General features: G+C 53.3%; 1 protein-coding gene across 1 annotated transcript in view; it reads left to right on the plus strand.

Annotated features, from left to right (window-relative positions):
* Nucleotides 1-20,536, plus strand: part of LOC133339244 (histidine ammonia-lyase-like) — a 33,386-nt gene extending 12,850 nt beyond the window's left edge. Inside the window, exons 11-20 of the mRNA XM_061547388.1 lie at nucleotides 7,969-8,116; nucleotides 8,655-8,750; nucleotides 8,950-9,008; nucleotides 9,701-9,781; nucleotides 10,724-10,789; nucleotides 15,278-15,443; nucleotides 16,738-16,872; nucleotides 18,719-18,827; nucleotides 19,559-19,628; nucleotides 19,743-20,536. Coding sequence (XP_061403372.1) covers nucleotides 7,969-8,116; nucleotides 8,655-8,750; nucleotides 8,950-9,008; nucleotides 9,701-9,781; nucleotides 10,724-10,789; nucleotides 15,278-15,443; nucleotides 16,738-16,872; nucleotides 18,719-18,827; nucleotides 19,559-19,628; nucleotides 19,743-19,877 — 1,065 coding nt within the window. The 3' untranslated portion in view covers nucleotides 19,878-20,536. The remainder of the gene's footprint in view (nucleotides 1-7,968; nucleotides 8,117-8,654; nucleotides 8,751-8,949; nucleotides 9,009-9,700; nucleotides 9,782-10,723; nucleotides 10,790-15,277; nucleotides 15,444-16,737; nucleotides 16,873-18,718; nucleotides 18,828-19,558; nucleotides 19,629-19,742) is intronic.
* Nucleotides 20,537-23,066: the final 2,530 nt, after the last annotated feature.

Consider the following 23,066-nt stretch of genomic DNA (forward strand, 5'->3'; position numbering starts at 1 on the left):
CAAGAACAAGAACAACGAGAGGAAGAGAGAGAGAGAGAAAAAAAAATAACCCGACGCACCCCCCCCGGATAACACCCCAAAACCAACATATATATACACTCCGGACGTCACCTTTCCCATCGTCCGCAAGGCCCCCCAACGGCCGACCTCACAACACCCCTCCCCTCTTGTCCGCAAGGCCCCCCAACGGCCGACCTCACAAAAGTCTGCGCGTTTTGGCGCGCGTTCTCGCGGCGGGTCCGTCACAAGGGCCCGTCCCGGCATGCTCAGTGACGGTTGTTGACGGTCCGGGTGCAAGAGGGTCAGGCTCCGCTGCCGAGTGACCCCCGACCCCTCCGGGAGGGGTTGGTGGGCGTGGGCCCGTCACTCCTGTTTCACCTGGGGGCGGAACAGTTGGCGTCAGGTAAGGCGAGTGCAGCGACGACGGGGAGTCGGCGACACCCTCACACGTTTGGCCATGCGTGTGTGTGAACCCCGGGGCGGCGTGACGAATGGTTTTAACCTTGAGGGGTGCACATACCACCGGCGCCTCCCCCATTTGACGCGAACACATTGCGGCCGCAAAACCTGCACGACCTCCACTGGCCCCCGCCACGGCCGTACCAATTTCGACGAGGTTGCCAGCGGCACCTGAGGACAGTGCAACCACGCCCTGTCCCCTGGTACCCATTTGACCACCTGCACCCGCCCCAACCGAAGCCTCTCGTTCGCCTTCTGGCGGAGTTCAGAATTTTGCACGGCCGCTTCCCGCGCCTCAGACAATTGAGCGATGTTAAATTTAACGTGTTCGGACAACTTAGACTTCGCCTGGAGCGCCGAGAGCTTCAGCTGGGTCGCCACAGGAGGGTTAACTTCGCGCCCATACATTAAAAAGAAAGGGGAAAATCCGGTGGCCGCATGGGGAGCCATTCTGTAGGCCTGCAACACACCGGCTATGCGGAGGTCCCAATCCGTCTGGGATACCGACACCTGCTGGGACAGCATGGACGTGATGGTCCGATGCAGCCGTTCCACCATCCCGTCAGTTTGTGGGTGATACGGAGAGGTCCGAACCTTCTCCGTACCCAAGAGGTCGCACACCTCACGTAGGAGTTTACCAGAAAAATTCCTACCCTGGTCAGTAAGCAGCCGTTCCGGAGCATCCTTGTCGAGGACATAGCCCTGGACAAAGGCCTCCGCGATGGCTGCTGCCGATTGGTTCGCCAGGGGCCAGGCCATAGGCCATCTCGTGAAGTATTCAACCCCCGTTAGTAAATACCTATTGCCCCTGGGTGTAGCGGGAAATGGGCCAAGTATGTCCAGAGCGACGAGCTCGTTAACCCTGGAAACTTTTATGGACTGCAGCGGAGGGTTGGACCCCCTAGCAGGTGGCTTCCTCTGCGCGCATTGCGTGCACGACCCCAAGAGGTCCCCCACGTCCTTTTCCATGCCCGGCCAGAAGAAATCTAGCTGGAGCGTGGCAAAGGTCTTATGAACCCCCAAGTGCAGAAGCCGCTCATGAACAGCCCATACCACCTTACCCCTTAAAGCAGCAGGCACCACGAGCCGCTGGCGCCGGGTTTTACCATTCCAGTGCATTAAAAGTCCCTGGAACAACCCCCACGAGTCAACGTTTTCCACCCCCTGGCCAATCCCCCCGGCGCGACGGCGCAGAGCGAGGAGGGAGGTGTCCTCCATTTGGAGGCGACCCCATTCCGCGACTGACAACCCCAGCAACGAATCCCTCCCTTCTTGCTCGATAGGACCCGAAACCGAAGGTGCATCAGCAGCGGCCACGAGGACCGAATCGGTGGTGACGTTCGGAGACCTACAACGCCCCGAACCCAAGAGGCACGCGCACTCCGAAGTGGGTGGCAATCGCGACAGGGCGTCAGCGTTCGTGTGGCGGAGACCCTTACGATATGTGGTGACAAAGTCATAGTCTTGGAGAATCTCCAACCATCGAGACAACTGGCCCGATGGTTGTTGAACCCGCAGGGCGTATTGTAGGGCCGCATGATCTGTACGGACGGTGAACCGCCGACCGTACAGATACGGGCGGTACTGCTGAATGAAATAAACAATCGCCAATAATTCCCGACGGGTAACGCAGTACCGCTGTTCGGCTGGAGACAGTACCCGACTACCGTAAGCCACCACATGCTCTACGCCCCCAATGAGCTGGGACAGCACGCCCCCGATGCCCGTGTTACTTGCATCTGTATCGAGCAAGAAGGGTTGTGAAAAATCCGGGTAATTCAACGGCGGCGCCCCCACCAAAGCATTCCGGAGGGCGCGAAAAGAAGCCTCCTCCTCCGGCCCCCAATGAAACCTGACTCCCTTGGACGTCAAGGCATGCAAAGGTTTCGCAATCGTAGCGAAGTCAGCCACAAATCGCCGATAATACGACGCGAACCCAATGAAACTCCTGACCTCTCCCACAGAGGTGGGAGTCGGCCAGGAGCTGACGCATTCCGTTTTGGCGGGATCAGTGGATATCCCCGAGCGCCCAACAATGTGACCCAAATATCGCACCGATTCGCGGAGTAAATGGCACTTCTGTGGTTTAAATTTCAAATTGGCAGCCCGCATTTTGAGAAAAACAGCACGCAACCTCTGGAGGTGTTCCTCGAAGGATTTGCTAAAGACGATGACATCGTCTAAGTAAATCAAACACGAATCCCATTGCAACCCTGCCAAGACCAATTCCATTAACCGCTGAAAAGTTGCCGGCGCAGAATGTAAACCCATCGGCAAGCGGTTAAATTGGAAGAGACCCTGCGGTGTCCGAAAAGCAGTCTTAGGTTTTGATTCGTCATCCAGAGGAAGCTGCCAGAATCCAGATAGCAAATCGATGGTGGAAAAGAATTGTGCCCCCGCCAAGGCATCGAACCTTATCCATTCGAGGAAGCGGGTACGCATCTGCCACAGAGATTTTGTTCAGACGCCGAAAGTCGACACAAAACCGCAGTGAGCCGTCGTGTTTTTTCACCAAAACGATCGGCGCGCCCCACGGGCTATTGGAAGGGGAAATGATATCGGCGGCTAGCATGTCATCAACAGCCGATTTGACATGATCCTTTTCGGCGGGACTCAACCGAAAGGGATTTTGGCGGATTGGCGCGCTGTCACCCGTGTCAATATGGTGTCGCAGCAATTTAGTACAACCAATATCAAATTTGTGTTGACTAAAAACGTCAGCAAATTCGCTCAGAAGAACTCGCAGCTGCGCGCGCTGCGAGTCGGACAGGTCCACTGAACCCGCGCAAAGCGCATCCAGCCAACCGTCATCACAGTCCGAATGCGGTCGCGACGGAGGATCGGTGGATACCTGACCCACGAGTGGTTCCTCATAGGGTACCGGCGTTGCGTGTGCAAGCACGGTCCCTTGAGGAACCACGGCCGTTCGCGATCCCACATTAAGGACTGCAATGAAGGGGTCCCCATCCCCTCTCACCATGGTCTGAGCCGCGAGCAAATCTGGTCCATTTACCCCGGCCCGAGATGGTCCCAACAAGACCCCCCGATCCGCAACCCCTTCATTAAACGGCCGACGCAATCTAAGAGGGACGAGCATCTGAGCCCCCGGAGGCACGCGCACAGTTTTTGTGACGAGCGCCTGCACGGTGGCAAACGCCCGACGCTCCGTGGTGGGGGAAGACAGAAATGTAACGCGTCGGCCCGATGGGAGCTCAATGCACCCTTGGTCAATAAGGATGCGGATGGGCATTTTGGCCAGAAAATCCGTCCCCAACAGGCACGGAACCGCGAGTGAGGAGGAAACCAAAACAGGCCCGGATAATTTAATGTCCCCAATGCAGATAGTGGCGCGGATTTGGCCAATAATGCCCAGAGAGCCCCCGTTAGCGGCATAGCACGGCACGTCAACAGGGAGCAAGGGACGACTTTGAACGGGAAGGATGTTATAAATTAAATCAGATATAATGGTCGCCGATGCCCCTGTGTCAATTAAAATCCGCACCTCTACCCCATCAATGTGACCGACCACGACCGATGATCCCGCCGACGCAGCAACGACACGATGGGCGAGCTCCGACCACTGACCCGGTTGGAGCGCCCGCCGCATTACCGAACGATCGCGCGCGACGGATGGGGAATTTGGAGCCCTGTTTAGGTGGGCGCGTGAGTGTGTGTCGGATGTGTGCGTGGGCCAAACGTGTGAGGTGCCGCGACTCGCCGTATTTCTCTGCTGGAGCTTGGGAGGAAACGGCGTGGCGTCCTGACGAGGTGTCGCCCCGCGCTGATGGGGAGCCCGGCATCCTGACGCAACGTGGCCTTGCAGGCCACAGTTGTAGCAGCGTGTGAGCGCCCCCGATGTCCTGGGCTGCTCCTGGCGGCTCGGTCCATTCCGAGCCTGTGGTACTGCCGCTCTCCATTCCCCTCGCCGCTCCACCCCGCAGACCTCCTCCGATGGGAGGGCGGTAGCCGCCATGGCATGGCTGGCCGCCCCCTTTGCCGCCTTTCGACGAAGGGACCGCAAGCCCCCGTGGATGTGGCGCGCGACCAGCAGGGACGACATCTCTGAGTCGTCTTGAGCCAGGACGTTGACGTCCAGCTCATCAGCGAGTAGCAGCAGCTTCTCAGCCACCATGGCATCCACTCCTTCCTCGTCCATCCTTGGGAAAGCAGCCTTCGCTAGAGCCAGGAGAGCAGTCCGGAAGGCCAGAGGTGATTCGTTGGTGCCCCGACGCCGATCGTGGAAAAGCTGCCTGCAGTCCGAAGGCGGCCCATAGACGGCTGACAGCAGCTGCAACGCCAGGTGTAGGGTGGCGCGCTTTTCCCTCGGCGCCGAGGTGAGGGTAGCCAGGGCGTCGTTGTCCAGCATCGCTGGCAGCGCGCGTAGAGCCTCGGCGTCCGTCCAGTTCGCCATCTCCTGATGAGCGATGAACCGTCTCTTGAAGCCGCCCCAGTCTCCGTCTGCGCCTACGAATTCTTTCAGAGGTGGCAGACGCTGCTGCAAGGCGACGTCCGTGGCTGTAGATCGCTCTCCGTCGCTCCCCGCCGATGATACAGTGTGGGCGGGCTGTGCACATGGCATCGCCGGTCGCTCCGATGTTGACGCGCCGGCCGGTGTTGATGATGTCACGGCTTGTGCTTGGCGCTCAGCAGTCACGTGACGCGGGCCGGCCCCGCCGTCCGCTCGCACTGTAGAGATGGCGGGAAATTTAACCGCCAGCCGCGTCGGGGTGGCGGGAAACGTTGCCGCGCGCCGGCTGCTGTCGTCGACCCGCGCTGCCCCTCCAGCCCCCAGCCGCGTGATCTCCTCCAACGCAGCGGCGGCGGCGTAGAGCAGTTCCGCCAGGCGGGAGTGGGCCAGCCGGAGTCCTTCAGCCGACGCATCCCCCCCCTCTTGTCGTAGCGGCACGGGCGTACTTGGCCCCGGCTGCTCCGATCCGACCCCGGCCATCTCTGGTGTTGAATCGGCCGCGGCGTCTTCCATCTCCGACTCCTTGGTACGTGTCGTCCCTCGTGTGTCCATCGTTTGGACGTTTTACTTCTGACACCAGATGTAGTAAGTATATGGAGGCTTGACGACAGGATCTGAGGCACACTTATTTATTACACCAACACAGTTATTTACAGGTCACTGGGCTACAGGGATTTCTCGACAGCTAACCCCTCTAACCTATACCAATTCCTCCACTACGGGACTAGGGGAGGCTATCTGTCCCAGCTTGGTTAAGCTGGGATCCCGGCTCCCTGAGTCACCAGACCAGCTTCGTCTGGGCTCTCGGGGCCACGCCACCGGCTTGCCCTGGTCGGCCCTTATAAGGACAGCGAGCCAGGGGAGCTCTGGGGCCTACACTAGCTGGTCTTCCGTCTTCTCTGGTTATAGCTGAGTCCCGACTCCCGAGCCTTTCGGCTCATCACCTTTTATAGGACTTGCCCCCAAGGGGGGGCCCGTGGGGGATACACATGCGGACGTCGGTGCGAGCGCCACCCTTGTGTACGGCCGTAACCCCGCCCCTTGTGTTTGTTGGCCATCCGTGGCCATGCATAATCACACCTCAACATTCGTAGACATGCGCAATTACACCTCTACACTACTACTGCTGCTGCTCCGACTGCTGCTTCTGCTACTGCTGCTCCGACTGCTGCTACTGCTGTTGCTGCTACTACTGCTGCTGCTACTACTGCTGCTGCTACTGCAGCTGCTACTGCTGCTGCTACTGCTGCTACTGCTACTGCTGCTCCAACTGCTGCTGCTACTACTGCTGCTCCAACTGCTGCTGCTACTACTGCTGCTACTGCTGCTTCTGCTCCGACTGCTGCTACTGCTGTTGCTGCTACTACTGCTGCTGCTACTATTGCTGCTGCTACTGCTGCTACTGCAGCTGCTACTGCTGCTGCTACTGCTGCTACTGCTGCTCCGGTGGCTGCGTGTATTCCCACTGAATAAATTCCGGGGTAATTTGGCAAATTTGGACCGTGGCGTCGGCCGCCTCTTGCGAACGACGCCACGGGATCTCTAACGTCCAGGGTGAAGAAGAGCAGACGGCGCGTGGCAATATTGTCACGGCTCATGCTGCAGCAGCAGTTAACCGGGGCGGCCGCTTAAGCCGAACCGTGGGATCTGTTGCAACAAGAGGGTGACGACGCTGCCGCCGCTGGGCCAGCCGCCCCGTGGGCAGTGGGACAGAGAAACGAGACACCCGTGCGTCTCTGCACACACCAATATGCAGCGTGCACAATCAGAACCTTCATTCGTGCTGCAGGGGCAATCGGATGAGCTGCAAGCATTTTCTTTTCCTCGCAGATGTCCAGTAGGGGCACGGAGTCAGTAATTTACAAGAAACAATGCAAAGACGCGATAGGAGCGGGAAGGTAACCAAATGTCAAAACATTCAAACTAAAACTAAACTTGTTACTTCACCAGGTGAAGCCACGATGGGCTATTCGCTTCTTTTTCAGAAGCAACCTGGCCACAAATGATGGTACTTCCAGCCCATTGGTCAGTCTTCATCACACTGCAGAGCTGTCGAAATTAGACTCCGGGTTTGACCTCCTTTCAGTGGTAATCTCCTGCCAATGACAACTCTGCAGTGCTGCGGCATTTGTTGCGCTGATGAGACCCGAGACGGACAATCCAGTGCGCCTGAACTCTGTAAAAGCCTCGTCGTGTTGGGGGAGAGTTGCAGAGGGCACCGGCCGTGCAGAGAGCAGAGAGAGGCTCTGCTTGGCAGAACACAATTTGAGTAGGGGGAGGGCAGGCAGTGGAGGCGACTAATCACGTCTGGTAATCTTCTTGGTTCTTTCGGTAAAGTCACGTAGAATGGAAATAATAAAATAATACAAATAAAACATAATATATTAATATACTTTATTATATTATTCTATTAAAATGTTTTATTTTTATTATTTTATTATTTCCATTCGACGTGACTTTACCGAAAGAACCAAGAAGATGAATCCCTGCAGTCACGAAAGCTTTAAAACGTCTGGTAATCTCAACAATTCATTAACTTAATCATTAAACCGCAAATTCACAATGTGTGTCTTTGATTTATTAAGACTTAGCTGACTCATTCACCTGCATTGTTTGGGATAGGAGATTATCTGCAGAACGATCAGCTTACGTGAACATACTCGCAATGTCGGCTTGTCCCACTATGCCCCCCCCCCCATCCTGCTGCCCCGCCCCCCCCCCTATCCCTCTTTAGGGCTCTTTGTGCGTGACAATTTATTTTCGTGAAAATTTTTTTCCAAAACTTTACACTTTTTAGGAAAAAATAAATTCTATTTAATTAACAATTGCTTAATGGTGGCAGGCAATCATCTGACCCATAGGTGGCAGCCATCTCAAGCCAGAGGACGAGAGGACTCTAGCCGCCACGCATATAAAGGATTTATAGTGAAAAACTTTGTTTTTACGGGTTATACTTGTTCTTGCACGAGATTTGCTTTCCTCGGGTCACTGAGCGAAGTTCCACCATCCTCTGACTTGCCCCCCCCCCCATCCCTCTTTAGGGCCTGGCCCTCATCAACGGGACCCAGATGATCACGGCGCTGGGGGCGGAGGCCGTGGAGCGGGCGGCCTCCATCGCCAGGCAGGCGGACGTGATCGCGGCGCTCACCCTGGAGGTGCTTAAGGGCACCACCAACGCGTTCGACAGCGGTGAGCTCCGTGGGAGGACGGGCCGTGGTTTGCCGCGGCCACCTCCCAGGTGAACACGGGGCGCCATCTCCGTTGCCGGTGGTAATTTGAAACTGAAACTGTTTTTTTATTTGGCTAGGTAAGGCCCACTGAGCTATATACAGCTCTTTTTCATAAGCGGCATGGACGTCACAGATGATAGCTCAACTTAGTGGTCTATCATGTGGACATTTATATCAGCCAAATATTCTCGGCTCAAATTTGTAAATTTCTAAAGGACCCGGAGAAAAATTCCACGCGACCACGGCTGTAGAAACACGCAAACTCTAAATATATAGCAGCAGGCATCGGGGTCGGGATCGAACCCACGACCTCCTGTATACCAGGCGAGAGGGTTAACAGCTCACCACCGCAGCCAGATGATGGAGAGGCAGCCAATGTTTCTGCGAAGAGTGGCAAAAGCGATCGGTCGTCCACTCAGCCTCGCGCCAATCTCGCGTAGCGCACGGACGTCGGGGTGACTGTGGCCGGCGAGCGTAATGCGTGCCCTCTCCGGCAGACATCCACGAGCTGCGTCCTCACCCGGGGCAGAAGGAGGTGGCTTTCCGCTTCCGCTCCCTGCTCGACTCGGACCACCACCCGTCCCAGATCGCCGGTCTCCACGCGCCCCACCACACCAACCCACAGCCTGCTCCACCACCACCACCACCGCACCGACTCAATACCCCACACGCCTCCAATCCCTGCACCGCACACACTTTCTCACCGCCGCACTCAATCAGCGGAAGTTTGAGTCACGCGGCCCAAACCCCTGCGGGTGATCTGAGTAACGCGTGGATTGTGCCGTCCCACAGAGAGCCACAGGTTCTGTGACCGGGTCCAGGACGCGTACACGCTGCGCTGCTGCCCGCAGGTACCGCCGCGACCGTGTCCGCACACTCGATCACGTGTGCTCGCTGAGCGAGAGCGTGAGAGGCGTGTGTGTGTATGTGCGAGTGAGGGACGTGTGTGTGTGTATGTGCGAGTGAGAGACGTGTGTGTGTGTGTCTGCGCGACTGAGGGACTTGTGTGTGTCTGTGCAAGATGTGTGCGAGTGAGAGACGTATGTGTGTGTGTCTGCGCGAGTGAGGGACTTGTGTGTGAGCGGTAGTGTAGCGGTTAGCACGCTGCGCTACAAACCCGGCGACCCGGGTTCGATTCCCGCTCACGGCCAACACCAGTGGCGATTATTTGAACCAGTCCTGGGCCTCCTCTAGGTCGACTTAGCCTCAAATGAGTACCTGGTGCGATGTGTAAACATCGCCACTGGGGAGACAAAGGCGGCCGGGCGTGGTGTTGGCCACCCACCCCCTCGTGTGCCGAGTCGGCCTTTATAGGTGCCTGCTAACAGCACTTGCCTCGACAGTCTGTTAAGGCTATATGGGGGATCTTTGTCTTTGTGCAGCCAGGGGTTCAGTGACCGTGTGCAAGATGCAGTGAATGACACTGCCCGCCCTTGCAGGATTGCCCAGTCCTTTAAGCTGACAGAGTTTGATATATCACAGTTGGGTAAAACTGCTGCCCTTCTGCCCCGTGAGCTGCCCTGTGTCCCGTGTTGTTGTCCAGGTGCACGGCATCGTGAATGACACCATCAGCTTTGTGCAGAAAGTCATCCAGACGGAGATGAACAGCGCGACCGACAACCCCGTATCCACACACCTGCAGCTCGCACCCCACACGGATACACAAACACGGCACAATACACACAAAGACATACACAATAGGAACACCAACTCAAAAGCACCACCACCACACCTATAAAGATAAAGATCCCCCAGTATAGCCTCATCAGACTTTTGGGGCAAGTGCTGTTAATAGCGAGCACCACCTATGGAGGCCGGCACGACACACACGAACACAGCACAACCAACAACAAGAAGCGCCATTCGCCACTAAGTGGCGGTGACATCACCACGGTGACTGTGCCAGGCCAGGTGCACTTTGAGGCCACGTGAAGTGTCGAAGGGCTCGCTGGCAGGAGGTAAATGGGACAGACCCAGCAGGTGCCATAGATTGACTGACCGAGATGACTGGCAGATGCACCAGCTGTACCCACTATTGTGTCAACAGCACAACACACACATCTACACTAGCAAACACATAAAGGCCGTAATTATACTATATATTGAGGGGGACACATTCCCCCCAATATCAAATATGCTCAAAATGCCCCCCCCCCCCAATATATTGCTATAAAATAAAATAATGTTTATATGATTGTAGTTATGGTTGTACTTTATTAATCCATAATCTCTGCCATTACATACAATGAAACAAGAAAAGCAATGTAATACAATACACTATTAGACATTATTGTAAAAAATAAATAAAAAGTCCATCCTATGTGTTAGTGAATTTTTTTTATATTTTAGGCAGGAAATTCGTTTTCAAATTTAGATTTTTTTTTTTTCTGGGGGGGGGGACCTCCAGACCCCCTGGAAGATTTGGCCCTCCACAATGATGACTCCATGGCTACGGCCTTGAAACACACACAAATAATCACCAACACACCTATACAGCAACATCACACACACACACAAATCGGCAACACAAACACGGCAGCCTCACGATCCTTGACAGCAGCGCGAGATGGTGTTTTACGAGCGAGGCGAGACCATCTCCGGGGGCAACTTCCACGGAGAATACCCTGCGAAGGTCAGTCACCTCCTCTCGTCAGCTCGATCAAACTGAAGCAATTATGTTTTGGTTCTCGTTAACTTTTGCTTGACTCTGGATTCACTTCACCGGCGTTCCATCCACGAGCACGTGGACACAGAGCCGGCCCAGCCACTAAGCGACCCTTGCAATTGCAAAGGGCCCCGTGGCCAGCAGAGGGCCCCCTAGAGTCACTGTTAGCTCGTGGGTGAAAAAAAATCATACATCAAAGGGGCCTCCAACCAAATTTTGCTTAGGGCCCCCAAAGGTCTAGGGCCGGCTCTGCGTGGACATCAAGTTCCCTGTCCGCGCATCAAAATCCACCCGCGGCCTTGCATCCTCCTTCACTCTACAACCTCCTCCCCTACTGGGCCTCAGGCTTGAATGAGGGCACTTTGAGAGCTGGCGCTCAAACCCAAGTGGCTTTTGGGACTTTAATTTTCACCGTGGGAGAGTTGACGGGCAACGTCTCTCTGCCCGCGTGGAGGCTGGCGACCGGCTTCAGGGGCGACCTGCGCTGGCTTCCGCTGGCCGGACGGAGACGCTATACGTTCGCACTCATTGCGCAAAAAGTGCTTGCCACGAATGAACCACCAATAATTCTAGATTTGAAGCTTTCGTGACTGCAAGGATTCATATTCTTAAGTTTTTTCGGTAAAGTCACGTAGGTAAAAAAGTTGTCACAAACCATAACAAAGGCTCACCCTCTTAAGCCTCACCTTACCATATGAATAAAAATTGTGCTGTACTTGGCCCTTCCCCCCTCTCCAACCATTATATAAACGGAGTGGTATCGCCTGCAATCTCTCATTTACTTGATACAGCTGTCGTGGCTGTGACGGTTCCACCTGAAGACGGAAGCTTGTGTTGCCTCCGAAACGTCGTGATTTTTATTTTATTTTACTTTTATTAATTTTAATGTTTTTACCTGCGTGACTTTACCGAAAAAACCTAAGAATATGAACCACCAATAACCTCGCCGATCTCGTCAAGAGCATAATAAACCATCGCGCAAACTGCGGTCGTTCTCGCAGAAGCGGCAGCTTTCGGATGTCGATTGAACAAAGGCGGTGGTCACCGCATCGCGTGGCGCTTTCGGGTGCGCTTCTGCGGCCGTCTGGAACGCTCTTCCTGCCGATGTTAGGAAGCAAAGGGGATTGCGTGAATTTCAATGCGAAGAAAGTCGGGGCAGTCGGGATCAGACTTTAGTCCTCTCTGACACACACAGACAGACGCACACAGATACCATCACAATTACTCATACACACAGATACCATCACAATTACACATACACACAGACACTATCACAATTGCATACACAGATACTATCATAATTACATACACACACATATACTATCACAATTACACAGATACTATCATAATTACACATACACACAGATACCATCACAATTACACATACACAGATACTATCACAATGACACTCACAGACACGATGACAATTACACATACACACAGATACTATCACAATTATATACACAGATACTATCACAATTACACACTCACAGACACGATGACAATTACACGCGCAGAGAGCAGAGATGCGCACTCTCACAAATACACCGGAACCCAACACCCTAACACACCGCAAATGTCAAAACATTCTCCCCACACAGACACGCACTGTCACAAAGAGACAGAGGAAAATGATCCCCCGAGATAGCTTCGAAACAGACTGTTGGTGAGCACCTATTGAGGCCAGTCCGGCACACGCGGTCAGAATTCGAATTCCAGCCAACTTGGGGGGGTGGTCCCACGTGGTGTGGGTGAGACCCGTGCGCTCTGCTGCGGGGTGCACGGACGTCGCGAATGTAGGGTCCTTGTGATGGCACCTCCTATTGCTGTGATGGCACCTCCTATTGCTGTGATGGCACCTTCTATTGCTCTGATGGCACCTCCTATTGCTGTGATGGCACCTTCTATTGCTGTGATGGCACCTTCTATTGCTGTGGTGGCACCTTCTATTGCTGTGATGGCACCTCCTATTGCTGTGATGGCACCTCCTATTGCTGTGATGGCACCTTCTATTGCTGTGGTGACACCTTCTATTGCTGTGGTGGCACCTTCTATTGCTGCGATGGCACCTTCTATTGCTGCGATGGCACCTTCTATTGCTGTGATGGCACCTCCTATTGCTGTGATGGCACTTTCTATTGCTGTGATGGCACCTTCTATTGCTGTGATGGCACCTTCTATTGCTGTGATGGCACCTTCTATTGCTGTGATGGCACCTTCTATTGCTGTGATGACACCTCCTATTGCTGTGATGGCACCTTCTATTGCTGTGATGGCACCTTCTATTGCTGTGATGGCATCTTCTATTGCTGTGATGGCACCTTCTATTGCTGTGATGGCACCTTCTATTGCTGTGATGGCACCTTCTATTGCTGTGATGGCACCTTCTATTGCTGCGGTGGCACCTCCTATTGCTGTGGTGGCACCTTCTATTGCTCTGATGGCACCTCCTATTGCTGTGATGGCACCTTCTATTGCTGTGGTGGCACCTTCTATTGCTGTGATGGCACCTTCTATTGCTGTGATGGCACCTTCTATTGCTGTGATGACACCTCCTATTGCTGTGATGGCACCTTCTATTGCTGTGATGGCACCTTCTATTGCTGTGATGGCATCTTCTATTGCTGTGATGGCACCTTCTATTGCTGTGATGGCACCTTCTATTGCTGTGATGGCACCTTCTATTGCTGTGATGGCACCTTCTATTGCTGTGGTGGCACCTCCTATTGCTGTGATAACACCTCCTATTGCTGTGATGGCACCTTCTATTGCTGTGATGGCACCTTCTATTGCTGTGATGGCATCTTCTATTGCTGCGGTGACACCTCCTATTGCTGTGATGACACCTCCTATTGCTGTGATGGCACCTTCTATTGCTGTGATGGCACCTCCTATTGCTGTGATGACACCTTCTATTGCTGTGATGGCACCTCCTATTGCTGTGATGACACCTTCTATTGCTGTGATGGCACCTTCTATTGCTGTGATGGCACCTTCTATTGCGGTGATGGCATCTCCTATTGCTGTGATGGCACCTTCTATTGCTGTGATGGCACCTCCTATTGCTGTGATAACACCTCCTATTGCTGTGATGGCACCTTCTATTGCTGTGATGGCACCTTCTATTGCTGTGATGGCATCTTCTATTGCTGGGGTGACACCTCCTATTGCTGTGATGACACCTCCTATTGCTGTGATGGCACCTTCTATTGCTGTGATGGCACCTCCTATTGCTGTGATGACACCTTCTATTGCTGTGGTGGCACCTCCTATTGCTGTGATAACACCTCCTATTGCTGTGATGGCACCTTCTATTGCTGTGATGGCACCTTCTATTGCTGTGATGGCATCTTCTATTGCTGCGGTGACACCTCCTATTGCTGTGATGACACCTCCTATTGCTGTGATGGCACCTTCTATTGCTGTGATGGCACCTCCTATTGCTGTGATGACACCTTCTATTGCTGTGATGGCACCTCCTATTGCTGTGATGACACCTTCTATTGCTGTGATGGCACCTTCTATTGCTGTGATGGCACCTTATATTGCGGTGATGGCATCTCCTATTGCTGTGATGGCACCTTCTATTGCTGTGATGGCACCTCCTATTGCTGTGATGGCACCTTCTATTGCTGTGATGGCACCTCCTATTGCTGTGATGACACCTTCTATTGCTGTGATGGCACCTTCTATTGCTGTGATGACACCTTCTATTGCGGTGATGGCATCTCCTATTGCTGTGATGGCACCTTCTATTGCTGTGATGGCACCTCCTATTGCTGTGATGGCACCTTCTATTGCGGTGATGGCACCTTCTATTGCTGTGATGGCACCTCCTATTGCTGTGATGGCACCTTCTATTGCTGTGGTGGCACCTTCTATTGCTGTTATGGCACCTCCTATTGCTGTGATGGCACCTTCTATTGCTGTTGTGGCACCTCCTATTGCTGTGATGGCACCTCCTATTGCTGTGATGGCACCTCCTATTGCTGTGATGGCACCTTCTATTGCTGTCGTGGCACCTTCTATTGCTGTTATGGCACCTTCTATTGTTGTTGTGGCACCTCCTATTGCTGTGATGGCACCTCCTATTGCTGTGATGACACCTCCTATTGCTGTGATGGCACCTCCTATTGCTGTGATGGCACCTCCTATTGCTGTGATGGCACCTTCTATTGCTGTGATGGCACCTTCTATTGCTGTGGTGACACCTTCTGTTGCTGCAGTGACACCTCCTATTGCTGTGATGGCACCTTCTATTGCTGTGATGGCACCTCCTATTGCTGTGGTGGCACCTCCTATTGCTGTGATGGCACCTTCTATTGCTGTGGTGGCACCTTCTATTGCTGTGATGGCACCTTCTATTGCTGTGGTGGCACCTTCTATTGCTGTGGTGGCACCTCCTATTGCTGCAGCCATTCCCCGTGTGACGGTGCGGTGGGCCCGTTGCGCCAGGTGCTGGACTACTTGGCGATCGGAGTGCACGAGTTGGCGGCCATCAGCGAGCGGAGGATCGAGAGGCTGTGCAACCCATCCCTGAGCGAGCTGCCCGCGTTCCTCGTCAACGAAGGAGGCCTCAACTCGGGCTTCATGATCGCGCACTGCACCGCCGCCTCGCTCGGTACGCGGGGACACGCGCCTCTCGCACAGCCTTGCACCCTCCCGCTGGAATGAACTTCCGCTGTGCGTTAAGCAGGCCCCCTTCTTAACCTCCTTTCGTTCCTCTATTAAAGCATCACCTCCTCTTCTCCATTGCCCATTCACTTAGTCTTCCCTCCCGTCGCCCCTCCCCTCTATCCTGTCCCTCCCCCCCCCCCCCCCCACCATAGTCCCTTTTGTGAACCCAATGTGTGCCAGAGGTCGCAACCGGGTACCCGATACCCGTACCCTACCCGATACCCGGCTACCCATATCCGGCCGGGTACGGGTAGCCGTTTGCGACCCTGGTGCGGCCGGGTACTGGTACAGATAAGGAATCAAAACCCGTTTGCGACCTCTGATGTGTGCCCTCTGTTACAGTCACTCAATGCTCGGCCCTTGAATGCCCTTGCCATCTTCATCACTCTGATACCGCTTTTAAACCACGTAAAGCACATTGGGCTAAAGCTAACGTGGCCGAGATGTTAACTACCTCGCCTTGTATACAGGAGGTCGTGCGTTCAATCCCTACCCTGACGCCTGCAGCTGTATATTTTGAGTTTTCACGTTCTTCCCGTGGTTGCGTGGACTTTTCTGCGGGTCCTCGGGGTTTTCCCTCCACATTTAGAATGAACATCACGCGTTTAGACGAATTGGCTGCTATAAATTCCCACGTGAGGATAAGCCACTTGGCTGAGCTCATCATTTGTGGCGAGGTCGCTTCTGAAAGAGAGATACGAGGCTCAGCTGGGCCTTACCTGGCAAAAATTTTACAAGAAAAATAGTGCTTAATTTTCGATTTTAAGCTTTCGTGACTGCAGGGATTCATCTTCTTGGTTCTTTCGGTAATGTCACGTAGAAGGGAAATAATAAAATAATAAAAAAATTACATCTTTTATTTTATTATGTTTTATTTTTATTATTTTATTACTTCCCTTCTACGTGACTTTACCGAAAGAACCGAGAAGATTGTGTTTAGTTTTAGGTGTCTAAATATAATAGGACGTGTCCATGCGCGGTCCGCACGGACCCGGCGTGCGGATGACGCGCGCCGTGTTCAAAGTTCATGTATTAGGTGTAGCCCTGTGAGCCATTCGGCTCTTGAATCGGGTGCAACCGCAACAAACAAAAAACAAAAACATGAACAAGAAAACATCTTAAAGTGACTTTGTGAAAACAGAAAATCCAAGAAAAGACAGCTAAATATTGCAGAAAAAATCACCGTGTGACCGCTGGGTGCGTGGGGTGTGTGGCCGTGTTGTCTCCGGTCCCCGCAGTGTCGGAAAACAAGTGTCTGTGCCACCCTTCGTCCGTCGACTCCCTCTCCACCAGCGCGGCCACCGAGGACCACGTGTCCATGGGCGGCTGGGCCGCGCGCAAGGCCCTGCGCGTCATCGAGCACGTGGAGCAGGGTGTGAAGCGTGCACACACACACCGTGTAGACACGCCGTGTAGACACACACACACTGTGTATACACACTGTGTAGACACACACACACAAACCGTGTACACACACACATAGTGTACACACACACACACATAGTGTACACACACACACTGTGTACACACGCATAGTGTACACACACACCGTGTAGACACACACACTGTGTATACACACAGTGTAGACACACACACACACACCGTGTACACACACACATAGTGTACACACACACACACATAGTGTACACACACACACACTGTGTACACACGCATAGTGTACACACACACCGTGTAGACACGCCGTGTAGACACACACACTGTATACACACTGTGTAGACACACACACACACCGTGTACACACACACATAGTGTACACACACACACACATAGTGTACACACACACACACTGTGTACACACGCATAGTGTACACACACACCGTGTAGACACGCCGTGTAGACACACACACTGTGTATACACACTGTGTAGACACACACACACACACCGTGTACACACACACATAGTGTACACACACACACACATAGTGTACACACACACACACTGTGTACACACGCATAGTGTACACACACACCGTGTAGACACGCCGTGTAGACACACACACTGTGTATACACACTGTGTAGACACACACACACACACCGTGTACACACACACATAGTGTACACACACACACACATAGTGTACACACACACACACTGTGTACACACGCATAGTGTACACACACACCGTGTAGACACGCCGTGTAGACACACACACTGTGTATACACACTGTGTAGACACACACACACACACCGTGTACACACACACATAGTGTACACACACACACACATAGTGTACACACACACACACTGTGTACACACGCATAGTGTACACACACACCGTGTAGACACGCCGTGTAGACACACACACTGTGTATACACACTGTGTAGACACACACACACACACACCGTGTACACACACACATAGTGTACACACACACACACATAGTGTACACACACACACACTGTGTACACACGCATAGTGTACACACACACCGTGTAGACACGCCGTGTAGACACACACACTGTGTATACACACTGTGTAGACACACACACACACACCGTGTACACACACACATAGTGTACACACACACACACATAGTGTACACACACACACACTGTGTACACACGCATAGTGTACACACACACCGTGTAGACACGCCGTGTAGACACACACACTGTGTATACACACTGTGTAGACACACACACACACACCGTATACACACACACATAGTGTACACACACACACACATAGTGTACACACACACACACTGTGTACACACGCATAGTGTACACACACACCATGTAGACACGCCGTGTAGACACACACACTGTGTATACACACTGTGTAGACACACACACACACACCGTGTACACACACATAGTGTACACACACACACACATAGTGTACACACACACACACTGTGTACACACGCATAGTGTACACACACACCGTGTAGACACGCCGTGTAGACACACACACTGTGTATACACACTGTGTAGACACACACACACACACACCGTGTACACACACACATAGTGTACACACACACACATAGTGTACACACACACTGTGTACACACGCATAGTGTACACACACACCGTGTAGACACACATAGTGTACACACACACACTGTGTATACACACACACTGTATATACACACATAGTGTACACACACACACACCGTGTATACACAGTGTGTGTGTGTATACACAGTGTCACTTTCCCGCTCACGTATCCATGTGCCACGTGTCTCTGCCAGTGTTGGCCATCGAGCTGCTGGCCGCGTGCCAGGGCATCGAGTTCCTGCGGCCTCTGCGCACGACCACCCCGCTGGAGAAAGTCTACGACCTGGTCCGCAGCAGCGTCAGGTACGACGAGAGAGGCCGCGCACACGGCAACGGCTGCGTGTCCCACCCCCACGCAAGCGTAGGGGTTGCTACGGGGAGAAAGGCGGACAGAAACACAAGGGTGACTGCACCCACACACAGGGTGTCTACATCCACGTCCGCATCGGTTAACCCTGGGGGGGGCATGGGGGGGGGGCGCTGTGATCCCCCATAGCCCCCCACCCCTCGGAGAGGATTCCTATAAAAGGCGGGGAGCCAGAGGGCTCGGGGCCAGTGTGTTAGAAGCTTACCGGTGAAGACTGAAGACCGGCAGAATAGGCCCTGGGACTCCCCTGGCTCGCTGTCCTTGTCAGGGCCGAGCAGGGCAAGCCAGTGGCGCGGCCCCAAGAGCTCCAAGACCGCTGCTCTTGTAAGAGCCCGGCCTGGTTAGCTGGGTGCCGGGATCCGTGCTTGACCAGGGCCGGATCAGATAGCCTCCCCTAGCACTCGTAGCGGAGGACTGAGAATAGGACAGTCAGGGAATAGTGCTAGGGGTGTTTCCCATTGAGTACGGGTGAAGGGGCCGTTACCCCTTCAAGTATTGTTACCGCCTTTGGTTAAATAAAAGAGTGTGCCTCAACTACGCCGTCTGACTCACTGAGAACTCACTACACAAGCGCTGCGGTGTCGTCGCTGCCACTTCATAGCCAACGGTGGCTGTTGTTATGCCGTGTGTGCGACTGGACGTGTGCGTGCGTGCGTGTGCATCGCAGGCCCTGGATAAAGGACCGCTTCATGGCTCCGGACATAGAGGCCGTGCACCGGATGCTCGTGGAGGAGAAGGTAGGAGCAGCGCATCAACGGAGGGGCTCCGTCGGGTCCTCTCGTCTTCCTTGAGGGCAGTGCGCGCGCGCAAGGCGCTCACACTCCGGCGCGCCGTCTGTGTGCCCCTTGCAGGTGTGGCAGGTGGCCGAGCCGTACATCAACTGCTACCGGCTCAAGGACCTGCCCGAGTCGAGGCCGGATTCGCCGACGGCGTGCTCGCTCAGCTCGCCCTCGTCGCCCAACAAACGTCGCCGTAGCTGCGATTAGGCTGGGGGGGGGGGAGCGCTCGCTGGTTCTGCTGGCGATCATTCTAAACCGCTACGATAACGATAGCTAACGCCGGCGTGTAGCCACGAAAAGCCTCGCCGAGTCTCCCAACTCTTTTGTAAGGAGGGATCTGCGTTTTGATATTCGGCAATCCCGTGGGCGAGCTTTTTTGGCTGAATCCGGGAGGAATGCAGCAGTGCCTGGAGAAAGCCGACCGTGTATCAGGGGCTGACACTCAACAAAAAAACTCAACACTGATTACATTAATTGCTGTCCTGCCAACTTCTGGAGACCTCGAAGCACACGGCAGCATACTCACTCTACTCACACAGCACACAGAATCATACAGCATCATACTCACTCTACTCTCACAGCAGCATACAGCAGCATAACAGACTCTACTCTAACACCACACAGCATCACACACAATTTGATTCCACAATACATGTTCCTATGCCCTTTGAGAACATGGTGCGTTACGTGTTAGATTATGTTTGATTAAAGCACCAATCTGTAGGCTCAAGTGTGCAATGTTTGATGTTTAATAAAATCTCTGTCGCTCGAAAAAACAACGTTCCTGCCTTCACGAGGGGCGGCTGTGGCCGAGGACTCGCGGTTGGGTGGGGGGGCTTAACGAAGATGCATCTTAACCACAGTGCGTTAATCAGAGCGTGTTAATTATAGAGCGTGTTAACCAGAGTGCGAACTTCTGGGTTAGGACTCCGGTTTTTGTTCAGTAAGGTCAGAGTCCGCGTGCGCTTCTCCCAGGATGAATTGAGCTCATGGTCGTTCGTCAGGCAGTTCGCTTCGTGGTTTATTGTCCTACAACACGTCAGGTGGCTGGAAATTGAAAAAGGAAAACTCGCACCCACAGTACCCATCAGACTAAAACATCCCCTGGTCGCGGCGGTGTTCGATAGAGACGATGTGGGCGCGTGGAAGAGCAATGTTCACAACCTAGAATTGCAATTTAAAAGACCAAATGCCGACCAAGATATCTGTGGTCACAAGAGCAATCGACCAAGGCCGCACTGCAGTGCGGGGTGCCAGGAGGAAGTGCGCTGGACCCGGTGATGTCCCTCCTCCATCTTCAACGCCGACGTTGCAGCATTGCTCATCGCTCCAGCCTCGGCGAGCAGTCGGACGGCTCAGCGACTGTGACGGCTCAGCAGAGGTCGCAAACGGGTTTTGATTCCTTACCCGTACCCGGCCGCACCAGGGTCTCAAACGGGTACCCGTACCCAGCCATACCCGTACCCTACCCGTACCCGGACGGGTACGGGTAGGGTACGGGTATCGGGTACCTGATTGCGACCTCTGGGATGAAGCCATGTTGCAGTCGCGGGTGGGTTGATTCTAGGAACTTGAATTGTGAGAAGAGACAAGACGTTGGGAAATGAGTGACAAACGGTTACTCACCAGTGATTCACGGCCTACCCGTACCCGGCCGCACCAGGGTCGCAAACGGGTATCGGATAGGGTACGGGTATCGGGTACCCGGTTGCGACCTCTACGGCTCAGCTACTCTTGACAGCTCAGCTACTCTGACATCACAACCCCACTCTCTCCCGCACAGCTCTGTCATCACGCTGGGGCTTTCTCGCACGTTACCCAGCTGTTGTGGTTGGTCTCGTGCATCAACAAGCATCGATGAGTGTGTGGCACATTAGGAATGGGCCACTCTTCTATTTACTTCTAGTGCAGCAATGGAGTAAAGTGTGGTTTTGTGAGGGTTCTCATTTGCTGTGCAGTACATCAATGCGCGTGTGGACACCAGCATGCGATGACTGAGTTGGGCCTGTGGGTGGCTGGCAGGGTCATTGACTAACCTGACCTGTAGTCCAGCCACGTGGTTAATGGCGACTCGGTCGAGGATTGCTGTGTGTGACACACGTGCTGTTGCATTGTACAGGCAAAGGACCCAAACGTTGTTCTTGATAGTTATAGAAATGTTCTCATCTTTAAGCTTGGCTTTGAATTGGTAGTTTGTGATATGTTCAATAGGAGGAGGTTTAGCACTGAACACTGTAAATGATGACGTACTGGTGTAGTGACGTCATAGATGTCACCATGCTGTGGGTGCAGTACCGGCCCTATGGGGGGGCACGGCGTGCGGGTAATGACATCAATGGATGTCACCAGGCTGTAAGGACAGTACCGGCCCTAGCGGGCAAGGTGTGTGCAGACCGGAAGGGAAGGTCGGGTAAGGCCATGACAGTCGAGTTGACCCGGGAGGACACGTGACCAGTTAAGGCAACAGAGGGACCCCCGAGGAGGGGGCTGTGAGGGTCACGTGATGGAGCCGAGGTTCTTCGTGAAGGTTCTGGAATGGAGGCGTGGCCAGGGAAGGAGCTGGCCATGCCGGAGAGAATATAATCCGAATCCCGAGAGGGCTCTTGGCTGTCCATGCCGGGCAAGAAAACCTTTCTCTATATTCTACGGTTCGCGAGTCTTCAAGCACGTGGTCTGGGCAGTATGCTGTTAGCCCCGGCCCACGTTAGCAGTTGTTACGTAGTTAGCCAGGGTGATCACCACCCTAGGTCGTTGTGTTACGTTGTCCTGTTGTGTTCAAGAATAAAATACGCTGCCTCCGAGTTGAAGAGTACGTCTCAGTTGAACCCACTACACTGGTAATTCTCTAACCCTAATACTGTAATGTTTATTCTATAACCATGCACCCAGAGTACGAATACTTGCAATGCTATTAATAGAACACATGTACAGTAGTAAGTTGTACAATGGTGACAAGTACAGTACATATACAGTTCATATATGGTACAGATAATGGGTGTAAGGTACCAATATAAGTGCATGGTATATATATACATACAGCTTAGTATGAAAGTAATATTTGACTAGTAAAGTGTAAAGGTTATGATTAAAGACAAAGACGGTTTATCAGTAGTGGAATTGGGTTTAAGGGAAACTGTTATTGAGTAACCTGACGTGGACATCAGCCACGTGCTTAATGGCGACTCGGTTGAAAATTCCTGCGTGTGACACACGTGCTGTTGCATTTTACAGATTATCACAACAAATGTTTGCCCTCGATTTGGAGCATCTGCCCACGTCCTTCATTTCGAGTGTGCAACAAGTGGAGCCCATCCAACGGTCTGAAGCAAAATGCAGACAAGAAGACCACGCTCACCTGGCTGGGTTCTTGACACGGGTCAGACGTTTTCTCATCAT

The sequence above is a fragment of the Lethenteron reissneri genome, unplaced genomic scaffold (assembly GCF_015708825.2).
Source record: "Lethenteron reissneri isolate LAM-NWPU_2019-01 unplaced genomic scaffold, ASM1570882v1 scaffold_1697, whole genome shotgun sequence".
In the NCBI taxonomy this organism is placed as follows: domain Eukaryota; kingdom Metazoa; phylum Chordata; class Hyperoartia; order Petromyzontiformes; family Petromyzontidae; genus Lethenteron; species Lethenteron reissneri.